General features: G+C 37.4%; 1 protein-coding gene across 14 annotated transcripts in view; it reads right to left on the bottom strand.

The window, feature by feature from the left end:
• Positions 1-18,608, bottom strand: part of MAGI1 (membrane associated guanylate kinase, WW and PDZ domain containing 1) — a 677,859-nt gene that overhangs the window by 79,651 nt on the left and 579,600 nt on the right. For 12 of the 14 annotated variants that reach the window (XM_012469458.2, XM_012469472.2, XM_012469429.2 and 9 more), the window contains exons 7-10: positions 15,641-15,676; positions 10,447-10,504; positions 7,497-7,630; positions 4,779-4,871 (exon numbers count right to left, since the gene is read on the bottom strand). In XM_012469458.2, coding sequence (XP_012324881.1) covers positions 4,779-4,871; positions 7,497-7,630; positions 10,447-10,504; positions 15,641-15,676 — 321 coding nt within the window. Of the gene's footprint in view, positions 1-4,778; positions 4,872-7,496; positions 7,631-10,446; positions 10,505-15,640; positions 15,680-18,608 lie in introns of all 14 variants that reach the window. The other 2 variants (XM_064367314.1, XM_012469488.2) reach the window with 2 other exon arrangements.

Consider the following 18,608-nt stretch of genomic DNA (forward strand, 5'->3'; position numbering starts at 1 on the left):
ACCTGCCCTGTTTCTTTTCTAACAAAAATGTTATCCAAAACAAAAAGAAAGAGAGAAAGAGGGAGACATTGGTCCCCTACACCCCCGCACTAGGAGCCTGGGACCTAGGAAGAAAAGTTATTTTTGGTTAGTTATATCTAAAAGGCCTTAAAAGGTCTCTGGGCATGCATACAATTTTTAATTGCATATTTTTAAAGTTTCTGGCTCTTGCAAAAAAGGCTTTTTTAAATTGCCTGCAATCAGAGGTCCTTTTGCTAACCTGCTCTTTAGCACAGTCCCAAGGCTTGCTGGAAGCTTGACAAACTACAGCCCTGTCACAGTGGTGAAAGAAAGGCAAGACTTAGAAGGATTCGCCATGCAAAGTCATCTGCCAAGGCACTGGAAGGGTGGTGTCACTTCCACCAAGAGCTTTGGGGAGCCCACTGCCAAGACAATTATCAGATGGAAATTGGTAAGATAACCCCCAAATTTACTTTAAGGGGAGGAGGGTAAGTGGCCTACACTCTTGCAGTAGGGGCTGCTAGGGCATTCCAGGACTTTGAAAGGAAACACATTTTAGTTATGCAGAGACATCATCGACAGCCATTACCTTTCCAGCAAGACTTTCCCTAACCACCTTACTAAAAATTGCAGTACCTCCAACATTCCCAATCCCTTTTTCCTGCTTTATTTTTGTCCTTAGCATTTACCACCTTCCAAAAGAATATACATCTTACCTATTTTTTTTTCCTCCTGTCCCCCACTCCTATGCATGAAGGGCACTGCCTATGCAGGTACATAAAACCACTAGAATGTTAGTTCCATGAGAATTTTTCCATGTATATCCAGTCTCTAGAATATGGTCTGGTACATTTTATGTGCTCCAAAAATTTTTGTTGAGGGAGTGAATGAATGAACAAATAAAAGCACATAGAAGTGAAATTTAACATGTTTTTGGGAAGGCTGAAAAGCGGTGTTTGGGTGTTAGAGCTTTTCACTCTTATTATAGGCTAAGTTAGAAAATGTGAAAATGTGCCTGGCAGTTTATGTAATTAAAAAAAATATATTAGCATATTTTGTGCTGAGAATGTTAACTTAATAAAGACATGAGCAGAGCTTTGAAATTATACAACTGACTTCCTTTTTCAATGTTTAACAAGGGAGGGAAGATCAGAAGGTTTCACATTTATGCACATTTTATTACTCTTTACGTCTGGGTGGATCATTAGTTAATGTAGCTTTTGGAAAGAAATGCTTTTCACCCCCTAGGCAGTGGAATTTGGAGCTCTCAGCTGCAGCCCTATGGTGCATGTGATTTTCTAAGATCCTAACCTCTGTTTACCAGTCACCAGTGGTAAGACTTGGTTGTGTGGGAAAATCACCTGTGTAGCTTTTTAAAATGTACTCATTTCCAGTTCCTTCCCTAGACTCACTGATCAGGAGGGTCTTGGCCCAAAACTCTGTGCCTGAACAACTCTTAGGTGTTTGTTTCCCTGCTGGGCTCAGGGGAGGGGAAAGAAGTGTCATTTCTTGACCCTAGTGTTTAAGTACCCTAGACCAGTAGTGTCTAATGGCACTTTCCGTGATGATGAAAATGCTCTGTATCTGCACTGTCCAATATGGCAGCTACTAGTCACATGTAGCCACTGAACCCTTGAAATGTGGCTACTGAGACTGAGAAAATGAAGTTTTTGATTTTTTAACTGTAATTAAATTGATGGCAATGTGTAACCAGTGGCTTCCATACTGAACAGCATAGACTTAGACTACATAAATGAGGCGTAGTCTAACCTTTCAACCAAAAATGTTTCAACGAGAAGTTAAACTATTCTTCATGAAAATTAGTGTTCAAATCTGTAGTCTGCTACTTAGTGGCTATATGGCCTTGGGCAAGGTACTAAACCTCTCTGCCTGAGTATCACAAGTACAAATGGAGGTAATGATGATACCTATTTCACATGAAAGTTGTGAGGAACAACCATGATAGATAATGGAGGTAAAGTGCCTAGGAAGGTACCTGGCACATAATAAGAGCTCAATAAATGAGTTACTGTTTTGATGGCAATGGTGGCAGAGTGAGTGTTGTGGAGGGGTAGCTGCAAAAATCTCTCTCTAAGCACAAGCTTGAAGCTGGGAGTTTTCACAACAGCATATCTTCAAATTATCACTTGCTGGAATAAGAAGTACACTCTTGATCAGGGTCGAATTTAGTTGATCTATCAATTTAGCAAAATTAATACCAAACAATCTATCCAGATTAGCTATATATCTTCTTCCTGACAGTCTATCAACACTAGATATTGCCCAAGATACAAGACATTAGACACTAGATGGTTAATCAAGACACTTAACCAGCAGGCAGGTAACCCAGAGTTATAACCAATAAGGCTAAAGTCTAACTTAATGTTTACTGAAATCACAGCTTGGAGCCAAACAGTACGGATTTTAACTGGTTTCTTTGGTGTTAGTTATGTTCCAAAGATTATAAAGGTGCTTGAAAGGTGTGGCTCAACAGAGAGACTACACAGTAGAAGAGTGCTAAGAATAATGAGGCAATCCCAAGGAGAGTTCAGCAAGCCTGAACCTTCCCAGACACTATGAATGGTATTTGAAAGTGGGGTCTTTGGGAGGTGATTAGATCATGAGAGTGGAGCCCGCGTGATGGGCTTATTCTTATAAGGAGAGAAAGAGAGCTAGTCCTTTCTCACTCTACTCTGCACTACATGAGAAAATGGCCATCTGTAAACCAGGAAGTGGACTCTTATTGGACACTGGATCTGCTAGCACTGTGATCTTTGACTTTCCAGTCTCCAGAATTGATGAATAAATGTTTGCTGTTTAAGCCACCTAGTCTATGGCAACTTGTCAAAGCTGCCTGAACCAAGACACTAGTGGATGTCTTAGTCAATCATTAGATGACTAAGAGGAATAAGGAAGAGATATAAGGAAATAAGAAGAGGAAAAAAAAAAGTCTGAGTGAAAGAAAAGTAAGAATTTGAGTCTACTACAGATAAATACCATCCAGATTCTTAGTTGGCACATGAAGAATTTGGCACCCAGAACCTGAACCTTTAAAGCTTCAATTTATTTAATTTCTAAGATAATTATTTAAGGAAGTCTGGTTGGCTATTCTATACGTATATGTAGTTGAATGGATGGATAGATGGATGGAGACTTTTTCACTCAATAATAATTTCATCGGAAAATAGGTATAAAGGGATTATGCCTTGTTTGGGATTATCTCACAGTGAACAAAACAGAAAACAGAGAATCACAGTCTCTTGCCTCCATGGGATTAAAAGTCTAACGAGAAAACTCTTGTTAAATTATAGCACACAAATGAACACTAGTTATAATGGTTAAATTTCATAAATGCAAAGTACAGAATGGTTAAGAGAAAACATAGTAGGGGAATCTAGCAAGGACTTGAGGTGAACAGGAGTTAGCACAGTAAGGAGGAGGAGGAAAAGACAACTGCAAACAGAAAGAACAGCCTCTGCAAAGACTCATAAGCAGTCCACAGTTTTGCTGGTTAAAAGAACTGAAAGGAAGCTAACTTACTGTGACAGAGGGGAAGGTAAGAAGGCATGAACCTGCAGAAGGAATTTTATATTTACAAACAAACAAACAAAACTGAGGAATCCACATTCAAGTTGCTATTAATCAACATATTATTATCTACTATGTCCAATCTTTATTAAAGCCATTATCACCATTAAAAAGTATATTCATGCCAGAAGAAATTATTTTACATAAATTGATATTAATTCTAATCTCATAAAATGTCACCTAGCAGAGAAAAAATTTCTTTCTTATAAAACTTATAATGAATTAAAATTAGAGAAATGAATTGTTCAACTTATCTTTTTACATCTTACACAATTAAATCTCTTTAAAAATGTAGAAAGGAAAACAAATTTTGGAGTATTTTTAGTGTTTCTGTACTAAAAACATTCTCCAATTCTGTCAAACATGATGCTCATTTAAAAGAAAAAGAAAACTAAACACAACTATTTTCTATAATTTAAGAGTAATGAGGCCTGAAAGTTGCAAGGTTCTGGAGCTTCCAATTCTCAAGAATAATCCTCTATAAAGGCCTCATCCTATGTGTGAATGTAAACAAACAAGACCCATTGAAATATTGTAAACATGCATAAATACCCAAACTGCAGCAAGGATAGGGAATAGGAACTGAAAACACAGTATCAAACCAATTACATTTATAGCAAAGTCTTAGTCAAAACCTAGTATGTTGGCTAGGATCTTGAAATATCTAACGCCGAGTTTCAGATTTATCTTTTTTAACATACTGTTAAATATCTGTGGTGTCTAAATCAGTGATTCCTATCTCTAGGATGGGTTTGCTCCCCAGAGACATCTGGCAATGTCTGGGGACGGTTTCCCTGTCACAATGTCTGTCAGAGGTGAGCTGTGTGCTACTGGCATCTAGTGGCCAGGGGACATCTCACAGTGCCCAGGACAGCCCCACACAACAAAGAATTAACTACCCCAAAATGGCAATGGTGCTGAGGTTGAGAAACGTTGGTTTGAATGATCATGTAACAAATCATCTTTATTTTTAAAGTATTACAAATAGTTGGAAAAAAATTACTCAGGAAGGTTTCTAATTTTTCTTGACAAGTCTAACTAACAATACTTTTATCACTGCTTTCATTATTTATTCTTTTCACTATCGAAGGAATGACTTGAGAGTTACAAGACTCCACTTTTTAAAATACTTTTAAAAAATCAGATTTTAAGCTAAAACCATAACGCAATTAGAAAAACAAGCACTTTACCCTGAAGTGGAGCTTCTCTGGCTGGTTCTGGATTGCTTGTGGGGTGGTTTGGAATAACAGGAGGCACAAGGGCTGAGTGATCTTCTGTCCATTCTATGAGAAAGAAAAGAAAGTTTCCTATTTTTCCTTCAAATGCCTTGTTTACTTACTTATGATTCACCTTATTATTAGTAATACCCAAAGCAATAAAACCAAGGGCAGATAGCTTAGATTAAAAAGAAGTTGTTATCCGACCTCACTCTATGAAAATCTTTTTTTCTTGTCTAAAACATTTGGGGAAAGAAATATTATGATATAATGAATTAAAACTCCAGTTCTCTCTGGCTGGAAAGTCCAAAGTGAGGTCAGTTTAAAAGTGTCAGGAAAGATGTACAGTCAACTAATGGCAGCTGTATAAGGGAGAAATTTCTTCAATGTGATTGAGATATGAGCTGGGCTGCTGAAGCCAGCTTGTCTTAGGTAGGGAAGAAGATGAAGGTAGATTTCAGCAGTTTGCTAAGGGTGCTCTCTTCGGTCATCTCTGAAATCCAAATGAGACCCATTACGAATACTCCTGGACCCTAATTGTAGTCTTATGTACCTTGAAGGCCAGACACAATTCACAGTGAGTGACCCTTGAGATGCACCCCAGAATCACTTCCAGCTCAGCAATCATATTCAATTGCACATTCTCATTTGCAAACTGTGCAAACTGTACTTTCTAACACTACCAAGTTTTATCAGCTCAGGAAAGACACATTTAAAAAACTATTTTTAGACAAAAAAACAACAGATGTTGATAAGGATGTGGAAAAAAGGGAATGCTTATACACTGTTGGTGAGAATGTATACTGCAACCTCTACAGAACCACCATTCAATCCAGCAATCCCACTGCTGGGTATCTACCTGAAGAAAGATAAATCATTCTATCAAAATGGTATCTACATTTGTATGTTTCCTGCAGCACTATTCACAACAGCAAAGATACAGAATCAACCTAAATGTCCATCAGCAGATACCTGGATAAAGAAAATGTGCTGTGTATGCCATGGAATACTACTCAGCCATAAAAAAGACAATAAAATCATGTCTTTTGTAGCAACATGAATGGAACTAGAGGCCATTATCTTAAGTGAAACAACTCAGAAATCGAAAGCCAAATACCACATGTTCTCACTTCTGAGTGGGAGCTAAATAATGTGTACTCACGGACATGAAGTGTGGAAATAGACCATGAAGACTTGGAAGGGTTGGAGGGGCTGAAGGATGATAAATTACTTAATGAGTACATGTATACTATTTGGGTAATGCTTATACTAAAAGCCTAGACCACCACCGCTTAATACACCCGTGTGTGAAAAGCTGCACTTGTACCCACTAAATGTATATGAGAAAAAATTTCCTTTTAGCTAGAAAAGAGACTAAGGTAGAGAACATTTCAATGGGTGAATACACACAGACATATATACCTACTTTACCTAAATTGTATAGTCCAGGGCAGTGGTTGGCAAACTATGGCCCACGAGCCAAACTGGGGCCAATTCCTGTTTGGATACAGCCTGTGAGCCAAGAATAACTTACATTTTCAAATGGTTGAAAAGTAATAAAAAGGAGAATACTTTGTGACATATGAAAATTATATGAAGTTCAAATTACAGTGCCCATAATAGTTTTATTGGAACACAGCTGCACCTATTCATTTACATATTATCTACAGCTGTCTGCATACTACCATGGCAGAGGTGAGTACTTCTAACAGACATTGACTATATGAATCACCAAGCCTAAAATATTTATTATCTGGCCATTAACAGAAAAAGTTTGCCAACCTGTAGTCTAAGGTTTATATTTATTATATTCAATATTATAGTAACAGAAGCATTACATTTCATATTCTATTTGACATTCACATATTAATATTAAGGGGAGTATTAAGCCTATTATTTTAAAAGATCACAATGAAAAACTGGGAAAAGTCAGAGTCTCTAGTAATCAGTGAGTGGCTAAAGTAGAGGCGTTCATAAATGGAATATTATATCACCAGTATAAAGTATAATTTATATTAGCTAACTTTGAAATATGTGTAAGAAATAAAAAGTGAGAAAACAGGTCTCAAAGACATACTATATATGTATAAATTATAATCAAATTTTTGTTAAAATATGCATACATGTATATCCCTAGAAAATTTCTGCACAGGGCTTATTTCCGATAATGGGAAGGTGGCAAGCAGGGGAAAATTTAATGTTCTATACTTCTGAACTGTCCATATTTTTACAGTGAGCATGAATTAGTCTGTAATTTTTAAAAGGCACCCAAAACTACCAGCTTTGTATGGTTCCTTACATGCAATGTTCCTAAAATTAAAAGTTAGTTTCATGCCCAGTAACTCCACTTGAAGTAAAAATGCTAAATGTGGTTTGGATTTAGATACCAGTTGCAATGCAAACACTGCGGGCGCAAGAGATTTCCTTCCCCCTCAGAAAGTTACCTGATCTAACCATGCTCCTTCCTAAATTAAAGTGGAGATCTGGATGTCTCTGAATTAGAATCTCCACTTTAGCTGACCTGAGGAACACGGAGATGGGGTTCTCTTCCTCCCCTCAGGACATAACTCCTCACTGTGGCAAGAGACGAACCAATCACCGAGGCCAGTTTTGACCACACGGGGGTGTCAGTGCTCAGGTTTCGCCCCATGCTTCCCTGCTCAAGAAAAAGCCTAGAGGGAAGAGGCCAACCTTCTGTCTGCTGCGGCTGCTGCTGTGGCTGCTGTTGCTGTTGCTGCTGCTGCTGCTGCTGCTGCTGCTCAAGCTGCTTCTTCCGTTTGGCTTCTAGAACTGGGTTTTCATACTGTGTCTTCCTGTTGATGTGGCTGGGGAAGACAGCAAATAGTATTCAGCTTGGAAACACTTCATCCCACCAGCAAAATGCCAATTAGACCAAGTCCCTGGATTCAAACTGAGCAGAGCAGGTGGTCTGAAATGCCAACCCTCATGTGTTAAAATGCCCATTAGAAAGAGGAAATAAAAATGAGAGGTTTCCATTACTGACTGCTTATACACACTAAGCACTGGACCACCAGTTTTACATGCATTTTATTTAAAACTCCTCAGTAAATGCCAGGAGCTAAGTCCTATTTTTATTCGTATCTTATAAATAAGGAAAGTAACTTTCTGGGCAGTTAAATGATTCACCTAGCATAATATAGCCAGTAAGCAGTAAACAGGCATGCAAGCTCAGGGTTGTCTGCTTTCAGATCCCAGAATTTTAACCACTGACCCCTTCAGATGTCTAAGATACCACCTGACAGGGGAAGCTGCTTTAATTCAACAAGAAGTAGATTAAGGAATTATTGAGAAATAAGATTCAAGTGGCTATGTGACATCGTCTGTAACATACAATGCCAGAACTGCTGTGTAACTATCTAAAGTAGGGTTCACAGAAGCATAAACAGTCATCCAAACAATAAAGTTAAACAAAGAACTCTACTCACATCTGTTAACTATTTTGATCACTAAATATGGAGGCACAAATAAAAGTACAGGCCTTAGACAGAGAGACTCCAAATACAGTTAACCTAAGTAGATGTGATGTGTTCAAAATGACAAAGATCCAAACACTTAGATGTCTACAAAACTAATTAGGTCGTGCATGACAAAATGAAAAATACACACACATACACACACCTGTACATATGCATACGTATACAGATTTGTTTTTTGCTATGGCCTTAGTGTATGTACATGTGTGTATACATGTATGTGTATATACATATGCATACATATGTACATGTATGTGTGTATACACACACAACACAAACATAACACAAGCATATACATATATGCATATATTTTTCTTTCTTTCTTTCTTTGTTTTTTGAGACAGAGTCTCTCTCCATCATCCAGGTTGGAGTGCAATGGCACCATCTTGGCTCACTGCAACCTCCCTCTCCCGGGTTCAAGCGATTCTCCTGCCTCAGCCTCCCGAGTAGCTGGGATTACAGGCATGTGCCACCATACCTGGCTAATTTATTTATTTTCAGTAGAGACAGGGTTTCACCATGTAGGCCAGGCTGGTCTCAAACTCCTGACCTCAAGTGATCCACCTACCTTGGCCTCTCAAAATGCTGGGATTACAGGCGTGAGCCACCATACCCAGGCTTATTTTACCTAACTCAAAATAACAGTTTATTAGACGTTTGGGAGCATACTATTGTGATTATTTAGTACTCCAAGTTTTATAAAAAGCTAGGCCTTACTTTTTTAAGCAGGCTTATCAAACAGAATGGATAGATTGATTGCTCTTAATTTTTATTAAAGGCCTACATGTTTATTTCCTAATTCTTGTAGCAATTTCATTCTAAGAAATAGTCTACCATTAATGGGCACATGAATCTGAAAAGACACACAGAGAACTGTATGGTAAGATAACAACTTGCCCCTCAAATTAGTGTCTTCACCCATCAAAGCTTTTGTCATCTGTTCCTGCTCTCTCTTAATGCATAAAATAGTTGAGGGAGACAATTCAAAATGAGCTTCAAATAGCAAAAACCCCACAGTACATCTGTGAGAAAGATGATCTTTGGGGCACACAAAAGAAATTTATTATCAGAGGGTCACAGAAACAGCCAAGTTTGCCTCTCTGATGCCCCTTATTGCCAATCCCTCTTTTTAGGCAAAGTGGAGGTAAAAGTTAGTATTGGCCAAGGATACTTGCTATATTGAACTCATGATTTTTACAGTAAGATGCTGGACATTTATTTTATGGCCTGGTACTTTTTGCATCTTATGTTCACATCACCAGAGTATTATACAAATGACTTTTCATCACCAGCAGGATAAGGAAAAGAAAATATGACAGTTACATCTTCAGTGTGGTTGGTAGGATTATATTTCTACGTTTATATGGCATTTGCTTCTTTTGAAGGAACTTTTATTAGTTACCTCTCATCTTTCTAAGAGGAAACTATATAATATAAAGCTTTATTTTTTTTCAATGTCCTAACCTTTGGGTTTCTTTTAGTATCATCCTATTAATTAATAGTTCCGATCAAAGGAAAAAGTGGGAGCCCAATGCTAGAATAAGGCACACAATAAAAAAGTCACGAGGTTTTCAGACTTTTAAAAATGGGAAACGAGACCCAGGCAAGAGAGAAATAAACACACAAGGTCTGCAGCTTAGGCTAGTTTTCCATTTCCTCCTCAATCCTGGCAACATTTCATAAATTATTAAGATTTGCCTGAACCTTTTAGAATGTATGAATGAATAAAGAAGTAACTGCTAAGGAGTTCAGATCTGGGCAGAGCAAAAAGTAGACAAATCAGATACTCCTTGTGAAGATAAATAATCCCTCTTCATCTGGTCTACTGAATCCTTGCTTTTCTCATTCATTCATTCAACTAATACTCATTAAGTACCTGCCATATGCCAGGACCATGTTAGGCCTTTGTGATGCAGTGGTAAACAAAAGCCATGAATCCTGCCCATGTGAATTTATTAATATGATTTGCTATTTTCAGATTTACTGAATATTCTCCCATTCATTAAAATATGCATACATATTTTCATCATAAAATTAATATTGTTATGTGGTTTGTACCTTATAATAACAGCAAGCTGTATTTAACACAAATGTAAATAATTATAGAGAGGTATAAACTAACGTGTGGATTGTGAATGCGCACTTACTCTACATAGTAGATACCATAGACAGGGTCTTCAATCTTTTCCCAACCAGCAGGCAGTTCTGAAAAACAGAAGAACATTTAGAGCAAGAAGAGCATATTCTTGAAGAGTCTGAGTATTTTCAACAATTGAGTTAGGCAAAAAGAGAAAGACTCATAAGAATGCGTTAAATCCAATTAAAACTGTGTATCCTAACAACAAAAAAAGTATATTATTTTATCAGTGTATTTTTCTATATGAAGAGCAATTCTTTATCTATTGGTATTTTATGCAAGACAATAAAACTTAATAAAATGCAGTCCCAGATGCCTTTATTCTAAATCACTATTAAATTAGATTTTAATGAAAATATAGGTTAAACTTGCTTTGAATGCCTAGTTCCTATCTTAAATGTTTACGGTTTTCTCGTTTTGTTTCAGGCCATCTTATTACACAAGCAAAACTGGATGAAAATTAATGTTTCTTTTCATTTCCAATACAACAGTGCTGCTTTGCTCTCCTTGAAATAAAATAAAATCTGCTTCTTATTTTCTCCTTGTTCCTAATAAAAATGGAGTTGCATTTTTGAACTGCACACATCTATCACTCAATTGCTATCTTTGGGCTGGCCCATCTTTCCCAGCACTTACCTATGAAAGCAGTCACAGAGCTCCTGATGGCTGAGAGCTCACTAGCTAAGGTAGACAATTTTATTCCTTTAAATGTGGTGATAAAGTGGCACTGGGAGATGTATGTGCCTTTCTGAAAATTCAATCATACAGAACTTCCTAAGGTTTCATATCAAAGGTCAAAACTCTATTAAAAAGGTAATAGTTCTGATTGAACAAGAATCTGTTGTGGAAAGGCCCACCGCACCGTGTTATTTTCTTGGTGCAAGAAGCAACTAGGTTGTGGTTTTTTTTTGTCATTAAACAATCCTTTCAGGCAGAGCAACAATTATTCAACTTAATTTTAAAGCTAACCTGATATATATAGTCAAGGCAAACTTATGTAATACCACACTCTAAAGTGAATAATTAGTCCTAGAAGTAGCTTTTAAGACCAACTTGGATAGAATACTACAAACTTGAAATATTTGAAATAGATTTTTGTTTAATTGAAGGAATCATGTGGTCTCTAATTTAAATAATGATCATGTCATCAGGGCAGAAGGTTTACATATGCCACACACAGTTCCAGACTGAGGTGGAGGCATGCACATGCACGTAAACACATACAGACTAATTACTCAAAGTTTATGTTTTGTTCAGATTTGGCTGCACATCAAGAGACAGTAATTTCATGGTTTTTGCTCCACATGTTACTTGTTTGCAAACAAAGAGACAGGTTTCCCCCCTTTCTTCTAAATTAAAAAAAAAAAAACATTTAGCAGGTTTTAAAGAAGTCTTTGACTTGTAGGAGACATAAGCTGCTAAAATGCAAGACAGGTCCAATTTGCAGATGTTGATATAACTTGGCATTTTTATATACCGAGTCTTGCGGACCGATGCAAATTAAATGCCTGGGAAATGCTTTCCCCTTACAAATCTGGAAATTACCATTTAAATGAAAATGAACCAGGAAAATATTTCCAAAGAGTTGAGAACTCAAAGATTAAAAAAATGCAAATTGTTGCACAGTCATACATTTGTATAGGGCAGAATGGTGGGTGGGTGTGAGGGGACCACATTAAGTTTTACAGAAATAACATCTCTTTTCAAAATCTGCAACCTGAAATATGTGGTCTGATTATCTTTAGATAAAACTAGGGAAATATTAAGAATTCAAGTTACTCACTTATTAATTTGACAAACATTTGTTGAATGCCTACTGTTTGCCTCAGGGTGTGCTGGCACCAGGGACACAAAGATGATGCAAACGCATCATCTAAGCAGAAAATTCAGCCTCCTGGCATGTGCTTTGATGGAGGTCTGAGGAGAGTACTAAAAAAGAAGGTACCTGTGACTTCCTTCCTGGTTCCTAGTCAACAACTTAATATTCTAGAGTTGAAAAAATGGGGCCAGTCAACTGGCATCTCTGGACATTTGTCAGTTTAAACACATCTTTTGGAACAGATGAGCAAACTTCAGAAATTGAAAAGACAGTTTCTCACTTCCAATGTGGTGATTAACTTAATCATAGAAATTAGTCTCCTAATGCTTAAAATAGAAATGGGTCATTGATTTTAAATAGGAAGATGTTTGTCCCAAAAGTTGCCATTTCGTTCTAAAAAATCTGAAGAAGGCATAAAATATTTGATTCCAGAAAATAATGATACTATAATTTTTTAAGCAAACACTCTAAAGACTTAAAAAAGCAATCTCCTATGACTAATGACAGTCAGAGCAAATTAGACTGCACAGCCTATCACAGAGATCTGAGGTGGCTGAGACCCTTTTGGCATTGCCCAGATATAAGACTGATCCTTAGTTCTTTCATTTATCTCTACTACTCTCTGTGGCCTTGGGCTACTTACTTAATATCTCTGAACCACATCTTTCTTCTGGGTTTGCCTCAAAAGTCAACAGTGGATTAAATGAGGATACTTCTAAACACTTAGCATGGTTCCTGGCACATAGAAAGTGCCCAAGAAATGGCAGCTGTTCCAGGAAAGCACAAAAGGAGTAAGACAGATATCTGTGGCCTGTGTACTTGCTACTCCTGCCTCTGAAAACCTCATGCTGCACTATTTTGTCTCCACAGAGCAAATATTGAGCACTTAAAGTTTCTAAGTTCTTTTCAAAAGAGATTTGTCTGTGTATAGATTGAAAATCATGTTCAAAATCAGAGATACATTTCAAAACTGTGACTTAGTTTTGGTTGGGAGGAGCGTTTATTTTCTTGGCTCTATCTCCCATAGTTGGTTTCACCACACAAATACCCTGTAATTCCAAAAGCAGGTTCTGCAGGTGCTTTTTAATTCTGGGGAGATGTCTGCAGAGGACGTGATAAATTCTGCAAACCAAAGTACATAATGGAGCAACTGACCCAGCTCAAACAACAGAGTTCAGAAATGACAACTCTATAATCAAATGATCTGTGTCCAACACCCAAGCCAAACACCCACGCCTCTCAGAGGCAGATTACAAAAAGGGTTTCCTTGTCACATCTGGAATTGCATTGTTCACTGAAAACCTGACAGTTGCTATTGTTTGAAATTAGGACCCTCTTATTAAGAAAATGAGCAGTGAGCTTGTCAACAGAATCTGGAGTGAATGCGATAGAAAACAGTGTGTGTGCACGTGTGCTACTCTTTACACAGTGAATATGTGCAGACAAAAATCAAAGGTTTTATCTCTGCCCTACCTACAAGAACACATTTGGGCCATTTCTGTAGTATAGAACACATTCCTCCCTTACGCCGTGTTAATGGAAAAAAGTACCATAAGGAAGTATTGAAAAGTCCAAGAAGAGGGAATTAGGTAATAAATAACACAACTGCAAATAGCCAACAGCATGTGCTGATCACAGGGACAAATACTAAAACATGCTCTCATTAAGTCACCTCATAAGCACCATGGGGGCTCCTCTTTTGGCCCCTCTTTATGGATAAGGAAAAGGAAGCTAAAAGAAAGTGAATAGGTTGTCTAAGGTTGCATAGCCAGTAAATTAGGGAGCCAGGCAGCTTGATCTGAACCCAGAGAAAGCCAAGGGAACTAATGTTTAGAGTCTTTAACAGCATAAAAAAGTTCCACAATATCACAGTTACATGTGGGTAAAATGCGGAAACTTCATTCCTGGAAAATTTCAAATTCAAATTTCCAGAGAAGCAAATAAGGTTGTGCCCCTGTACACAGCTGTGCCATCTCCACTGGCTGCAGCCGACAGCAGAGTGATCTCTCACAATGGGAGCAAGAGTGGCTGAAATTGGCTGAACAAATGATTAGGACATTCATTTTGTGTCTAGAAAACCTAGTTCTGTCTCTTTCAATTATTTTATCTAATATCATTGGATTGACAAATTCTTTTTTCAATCAAATTAGTTTCAAATTGTTCTATTACTCAGGGTGAACCTCAAGTCGTTCCTCTCACAATGACCACAAAGACAACTTATTAAACATCTTTAAAAACAGATCACAGTTATCAACCATTGTCATATGTATCAATTACAACAGAATATGTTACAAACATTAAGAAAAACAGAACTTGGATCTATTCTATCATAACTCTAGCCAACCATGACTGATTATCTGTGTAACAAAAATAAAGAAAACCAAATGAAAGTAATGTATTAAATAGATTTATATTTTCAGGTCTTGAGGCAATCTCAAAAATGCCAGGCAGATTCAATAATATTAGTACAGTTCCACTCATATTGATGTTAAACAATCTTCTACTTAAACAATCTTCAATTGCTAAAGAATCTTCAATCAGTTGAGGCTTTCATCTGCAATTTAGCTGAAATTTATACTTTCCTATCTATCCATCAGCAAATGTATCAGATGGAATGCAAACTAATTTTAATATTGTTCAAGATTAAACATAAAGCACTGAACTTAATAGGGAACATAATTCAATATATTCCAACAGCAAAGAAACAAGAATTTGGCATCATTGCTAATATAAATTATTCCTAAAGAAGAATAGTAGAGTAGTGAAGACTTGATTTACACTGACACAACTCTAAGAAAAACAGTACATATAGATGCTGCATCACTATATAAACCACCACTCACTATAATGGCAAGGTCAACAACATGTGGTCTGTGACGTAATAACAACATGATCCTAAGACTTAACTATTCAATTCCTCAGTGACCTTCTTTTATTGCAAGTGCTCCTATAATGCTCCTTAAATTAGTCTCATGGATTTTTGTTTGTTCTGCTTGGCATTTTTGTATTACTCAAATAACCATCCACACTAAACCAATAAAGAAATAAGACTGAGACAGGTTACACGAAAGTTCAAGGAACACAGCAAGCATCTCTTTGGTTGTTTCCCAATCCTCAATTTACAAGACTACCTATCACTAATTTGCTAACTCTCAGTTCACTCAGACATTTTCTTTGTAAACATAATGTATTACAACTCTGCGTGATGCCTGCAGTCAGACATGGAGGTTGTAAGACTGACCTTTCCTGGACAAGCTAGAAAGGAAATCATAATTGGAGGAGTGCAAACTAAAGAAACAGAGGGATTAAGCAATTCACTGGGAAAAAACCATGCAGGCCATGTCATGCACGTGTCATGCAGCAGCAGCAGGCAGGGAAGGTTTACCTAGTTCACTGTCCAGCTCCTCGGTGTGTACCCCTTCTTCTCCAAAGGAATAGCAGGGATGAGACAGAAAAGAGAGAAAGCAAAATTCAGACACCAGCACCAAGAAAGGAAATCTCCTCAGGAAAACAGCAGCAAACACATCACTCTATTTCGTCCTTACCTGCATTGTGGCTTATTTCATTGGCTTGGCTAGTGAACTCACAACCTCAGTGTAAATTACAAACCAGGAAGAGCTGATATTGGCAAAATAATTATATGGCTCATTTCCTTGCATGTCAAAATAGAATTTGATTGGTTGTAAAAGATGACAAATACCTTTTCGGTTTCAATGTTCTTAAGTGGGAAGTCACTTATTATGGACCTTATTGAGAGTAAACAAAGCTGTTAGACCTTTCAATATCAGTCCTTTTAATCCTTCAATAATCCTCTAATCAGTAAGGCAATTATACTCACAATTATAGCATTATTTAACTTACAACTAACAGTGCTGCTTGAAAAATGGAAGGTGAGGTCAAACTGAGAATGCAGGCTGTATAATGAGCTAAGTTTGATGTCTTTCAAAAAGGAGCTAGAAAGATGAATTACGTCAAGATGAAATACATCAAGGAAGCAAGTCTTGAAAGCTTCTCTGAAGGAGTGTTGGGAAAAAGCGTTTTACTGGTTTTGGGAACACATACGCACACATGCACACACGCACATGCACTCTAAGTCAAGCAGCTCATAAATATTAGAATTAAAATGTCCTCAAAAATTTCAGTGAGCAAAACAAGTCAAAATCCTTTCCATTCTTGACATCCTCTTGTGTCAGTAAAAGATTTTATTATTACTGAGAAGAAAACACAGGAGAGCACACAAAAATCATTTCATACATAATATTTCCCCAGCTACAGGGCAAGTGGCTCCTATAAGCTTCACAAACACAAGGATGAAGCCTGTTTTCACCACCACCATAGGTTCAGTGCCCAGTGTAGCTTTCTGCATGTTATGTACTAAATATTTCTTGATGAATGAATGAATGAACCAATCAAAGAATGAATGACCTAAATAACCAACATGGGCCTAGACACCTTGTAAACTCTTGACTTAAAAATGATCCCACTGCCAACAGTAAGTTTTGATTGACATCTTTTCTTAAAAGGAGAATCTGATTTACACAAAGTCATCTGTGAAAATGCCCATTTGGATATTGTCTAATGTCTTTGGGATCATTTGTTCACTTCTTCAGTAGTTACTTATCAAGACCTATGATGTGCCACTGTGCTAGGTGACAGACATGTCAAAATGAACACAATCAGGGTCCAGGTGCAGTGGCTCACACCTCTAATTCCAGCCCTTTGGGAGGCCAAGGTGGGTGGATCACCTGAGGTCAGGAGTTCGAGACCAGCCTGGCCAACATGGTGAAACCTCGATTCTACTAAAAATACAAAAAAATTAGTCAGGCGTGGTGGCGCTTGCCTGTGATCAGTGATCACAGCTACTTGAGAGGCTGAGGCAGGAGAATCGCTTGAATGGGGAGGCAGAGGTGTCAGTGAGCCGAGATAGTGCCACTGCATTCCAGCCTGCATAACACAGGAGAGACTCCAGCTCAAACACACACACACGTGCGCACGCACGCGCACACAACACACACACACACACACCCTCCTCCAGTTTTCCAGAACAGGGGACAAATCCAAAGCTCACACAAATAAAATGAAAAATAAAACCATGATAAGTTCTCAATAGAGTAAGCTACATGAGTAACCTAATCATATCTTTGGGGGCAAAGTGAAGGAAAAATTCCCTGAAGTACAACCTGAAGGATATGCAAAGTTTAATGTCTGTTATATCATTGACGCATTTGAAATACCTAGGATGCACCTGACATATAGAAAGTATTCAATAACTATTGTGAAATATAAGAGTATCCTAAGAGAGAAATATGTACATTTAATTGACATGAGGCAGGAACTCAATGAGGACTAGTAGGGATGAAGAGCAGAAAGCAGAGAAATAGTGTGAGAAAATTTAGAGAGGCTGACCACATAGGGCTCAGAGAAGCAAGCTATGGACCTGGCATTTCCTAAGCAGACTCTGGAGGTTGTCAGCGATAACATAATCATATTTACATTTTAAAAGATTGCTCCGAGTGTAACATAAAAAGGAGAGTGAAAAGAATCTGTATGGGAGATAGGCATGACCCCAGATGAAAATGGTAGATGTGGTGAAAAAAACTGTGAATGGATCCCAGGGATATTTAGGATGCCAAGTGAATTCAGCTGGTTCGCAAGTTAGAAATAGGTGTGAAGAAAAGTGACAGATCAAGGGGGAATTTTGAGTATGCATAAATTTACCACGAATGGAGACAGGAAACATTTAAAGAGGACCAGATTTGGGGGGAAAGATCATCAGTTTGGTTTTAATATGACTGAGTCTGAAGTCTCTGAGACAACCAGCTGACATTATCAATCAAGTGGATTAAAATATTGGCCTGGAGTTCAAAGGCAAGGTTGAGGGCTGCTAACTGAATCAGACACAGCAATGACAGAAGGTGTCATTCACTAACAGAGAACAGAAACAAATACAGGGACAATATTTGCAACCAATATGTTTTTCTGCTTTGTGTTATAATATAAACACAATAACAAGGTAATTTGCGTTAACTGGCAACAGAAAATACAAACCGATACTTATAATCTGATTATATGTTTATACTGTTTGTGTGTACAAGCACATAGATATACATAGAATTTCTACTAGAAACAGAATATGTGAATTCTAATATTAAAGAGATAATTACTAAACTAACTGCATTTGATATGAATACATTCTTATTCCAAAGGAAATAACACTTACACAAAAGAATTTTAAGAATTAAAAATTACTAGATTTGGTAACAAAATGTTAATTCCACTCAATACTTTTACTCCACATAGAGTTTTTCTCAGTAAAATCTATTGCAGTATTCTATGATTTATAAAATTATATT

This window comes from Aotus nancymaae, unplaced genomic scaffold, assembly GCF_030222135.1.
Source record: "Aotus nancymaae isolate 86718 unplaced genomic scaffold, 86718_ANA_hifiasm-v0.15.2.pri h1tg000067l, whole genome shotgun sequence".
In the NCBI taxonomy this organism is placed as follows: domain Eukaryota; kingdom Metazoa; phylum Chordata; class Mammalia; order Primates; family Aotidae; genus Aotus; species Aotus nancymaae.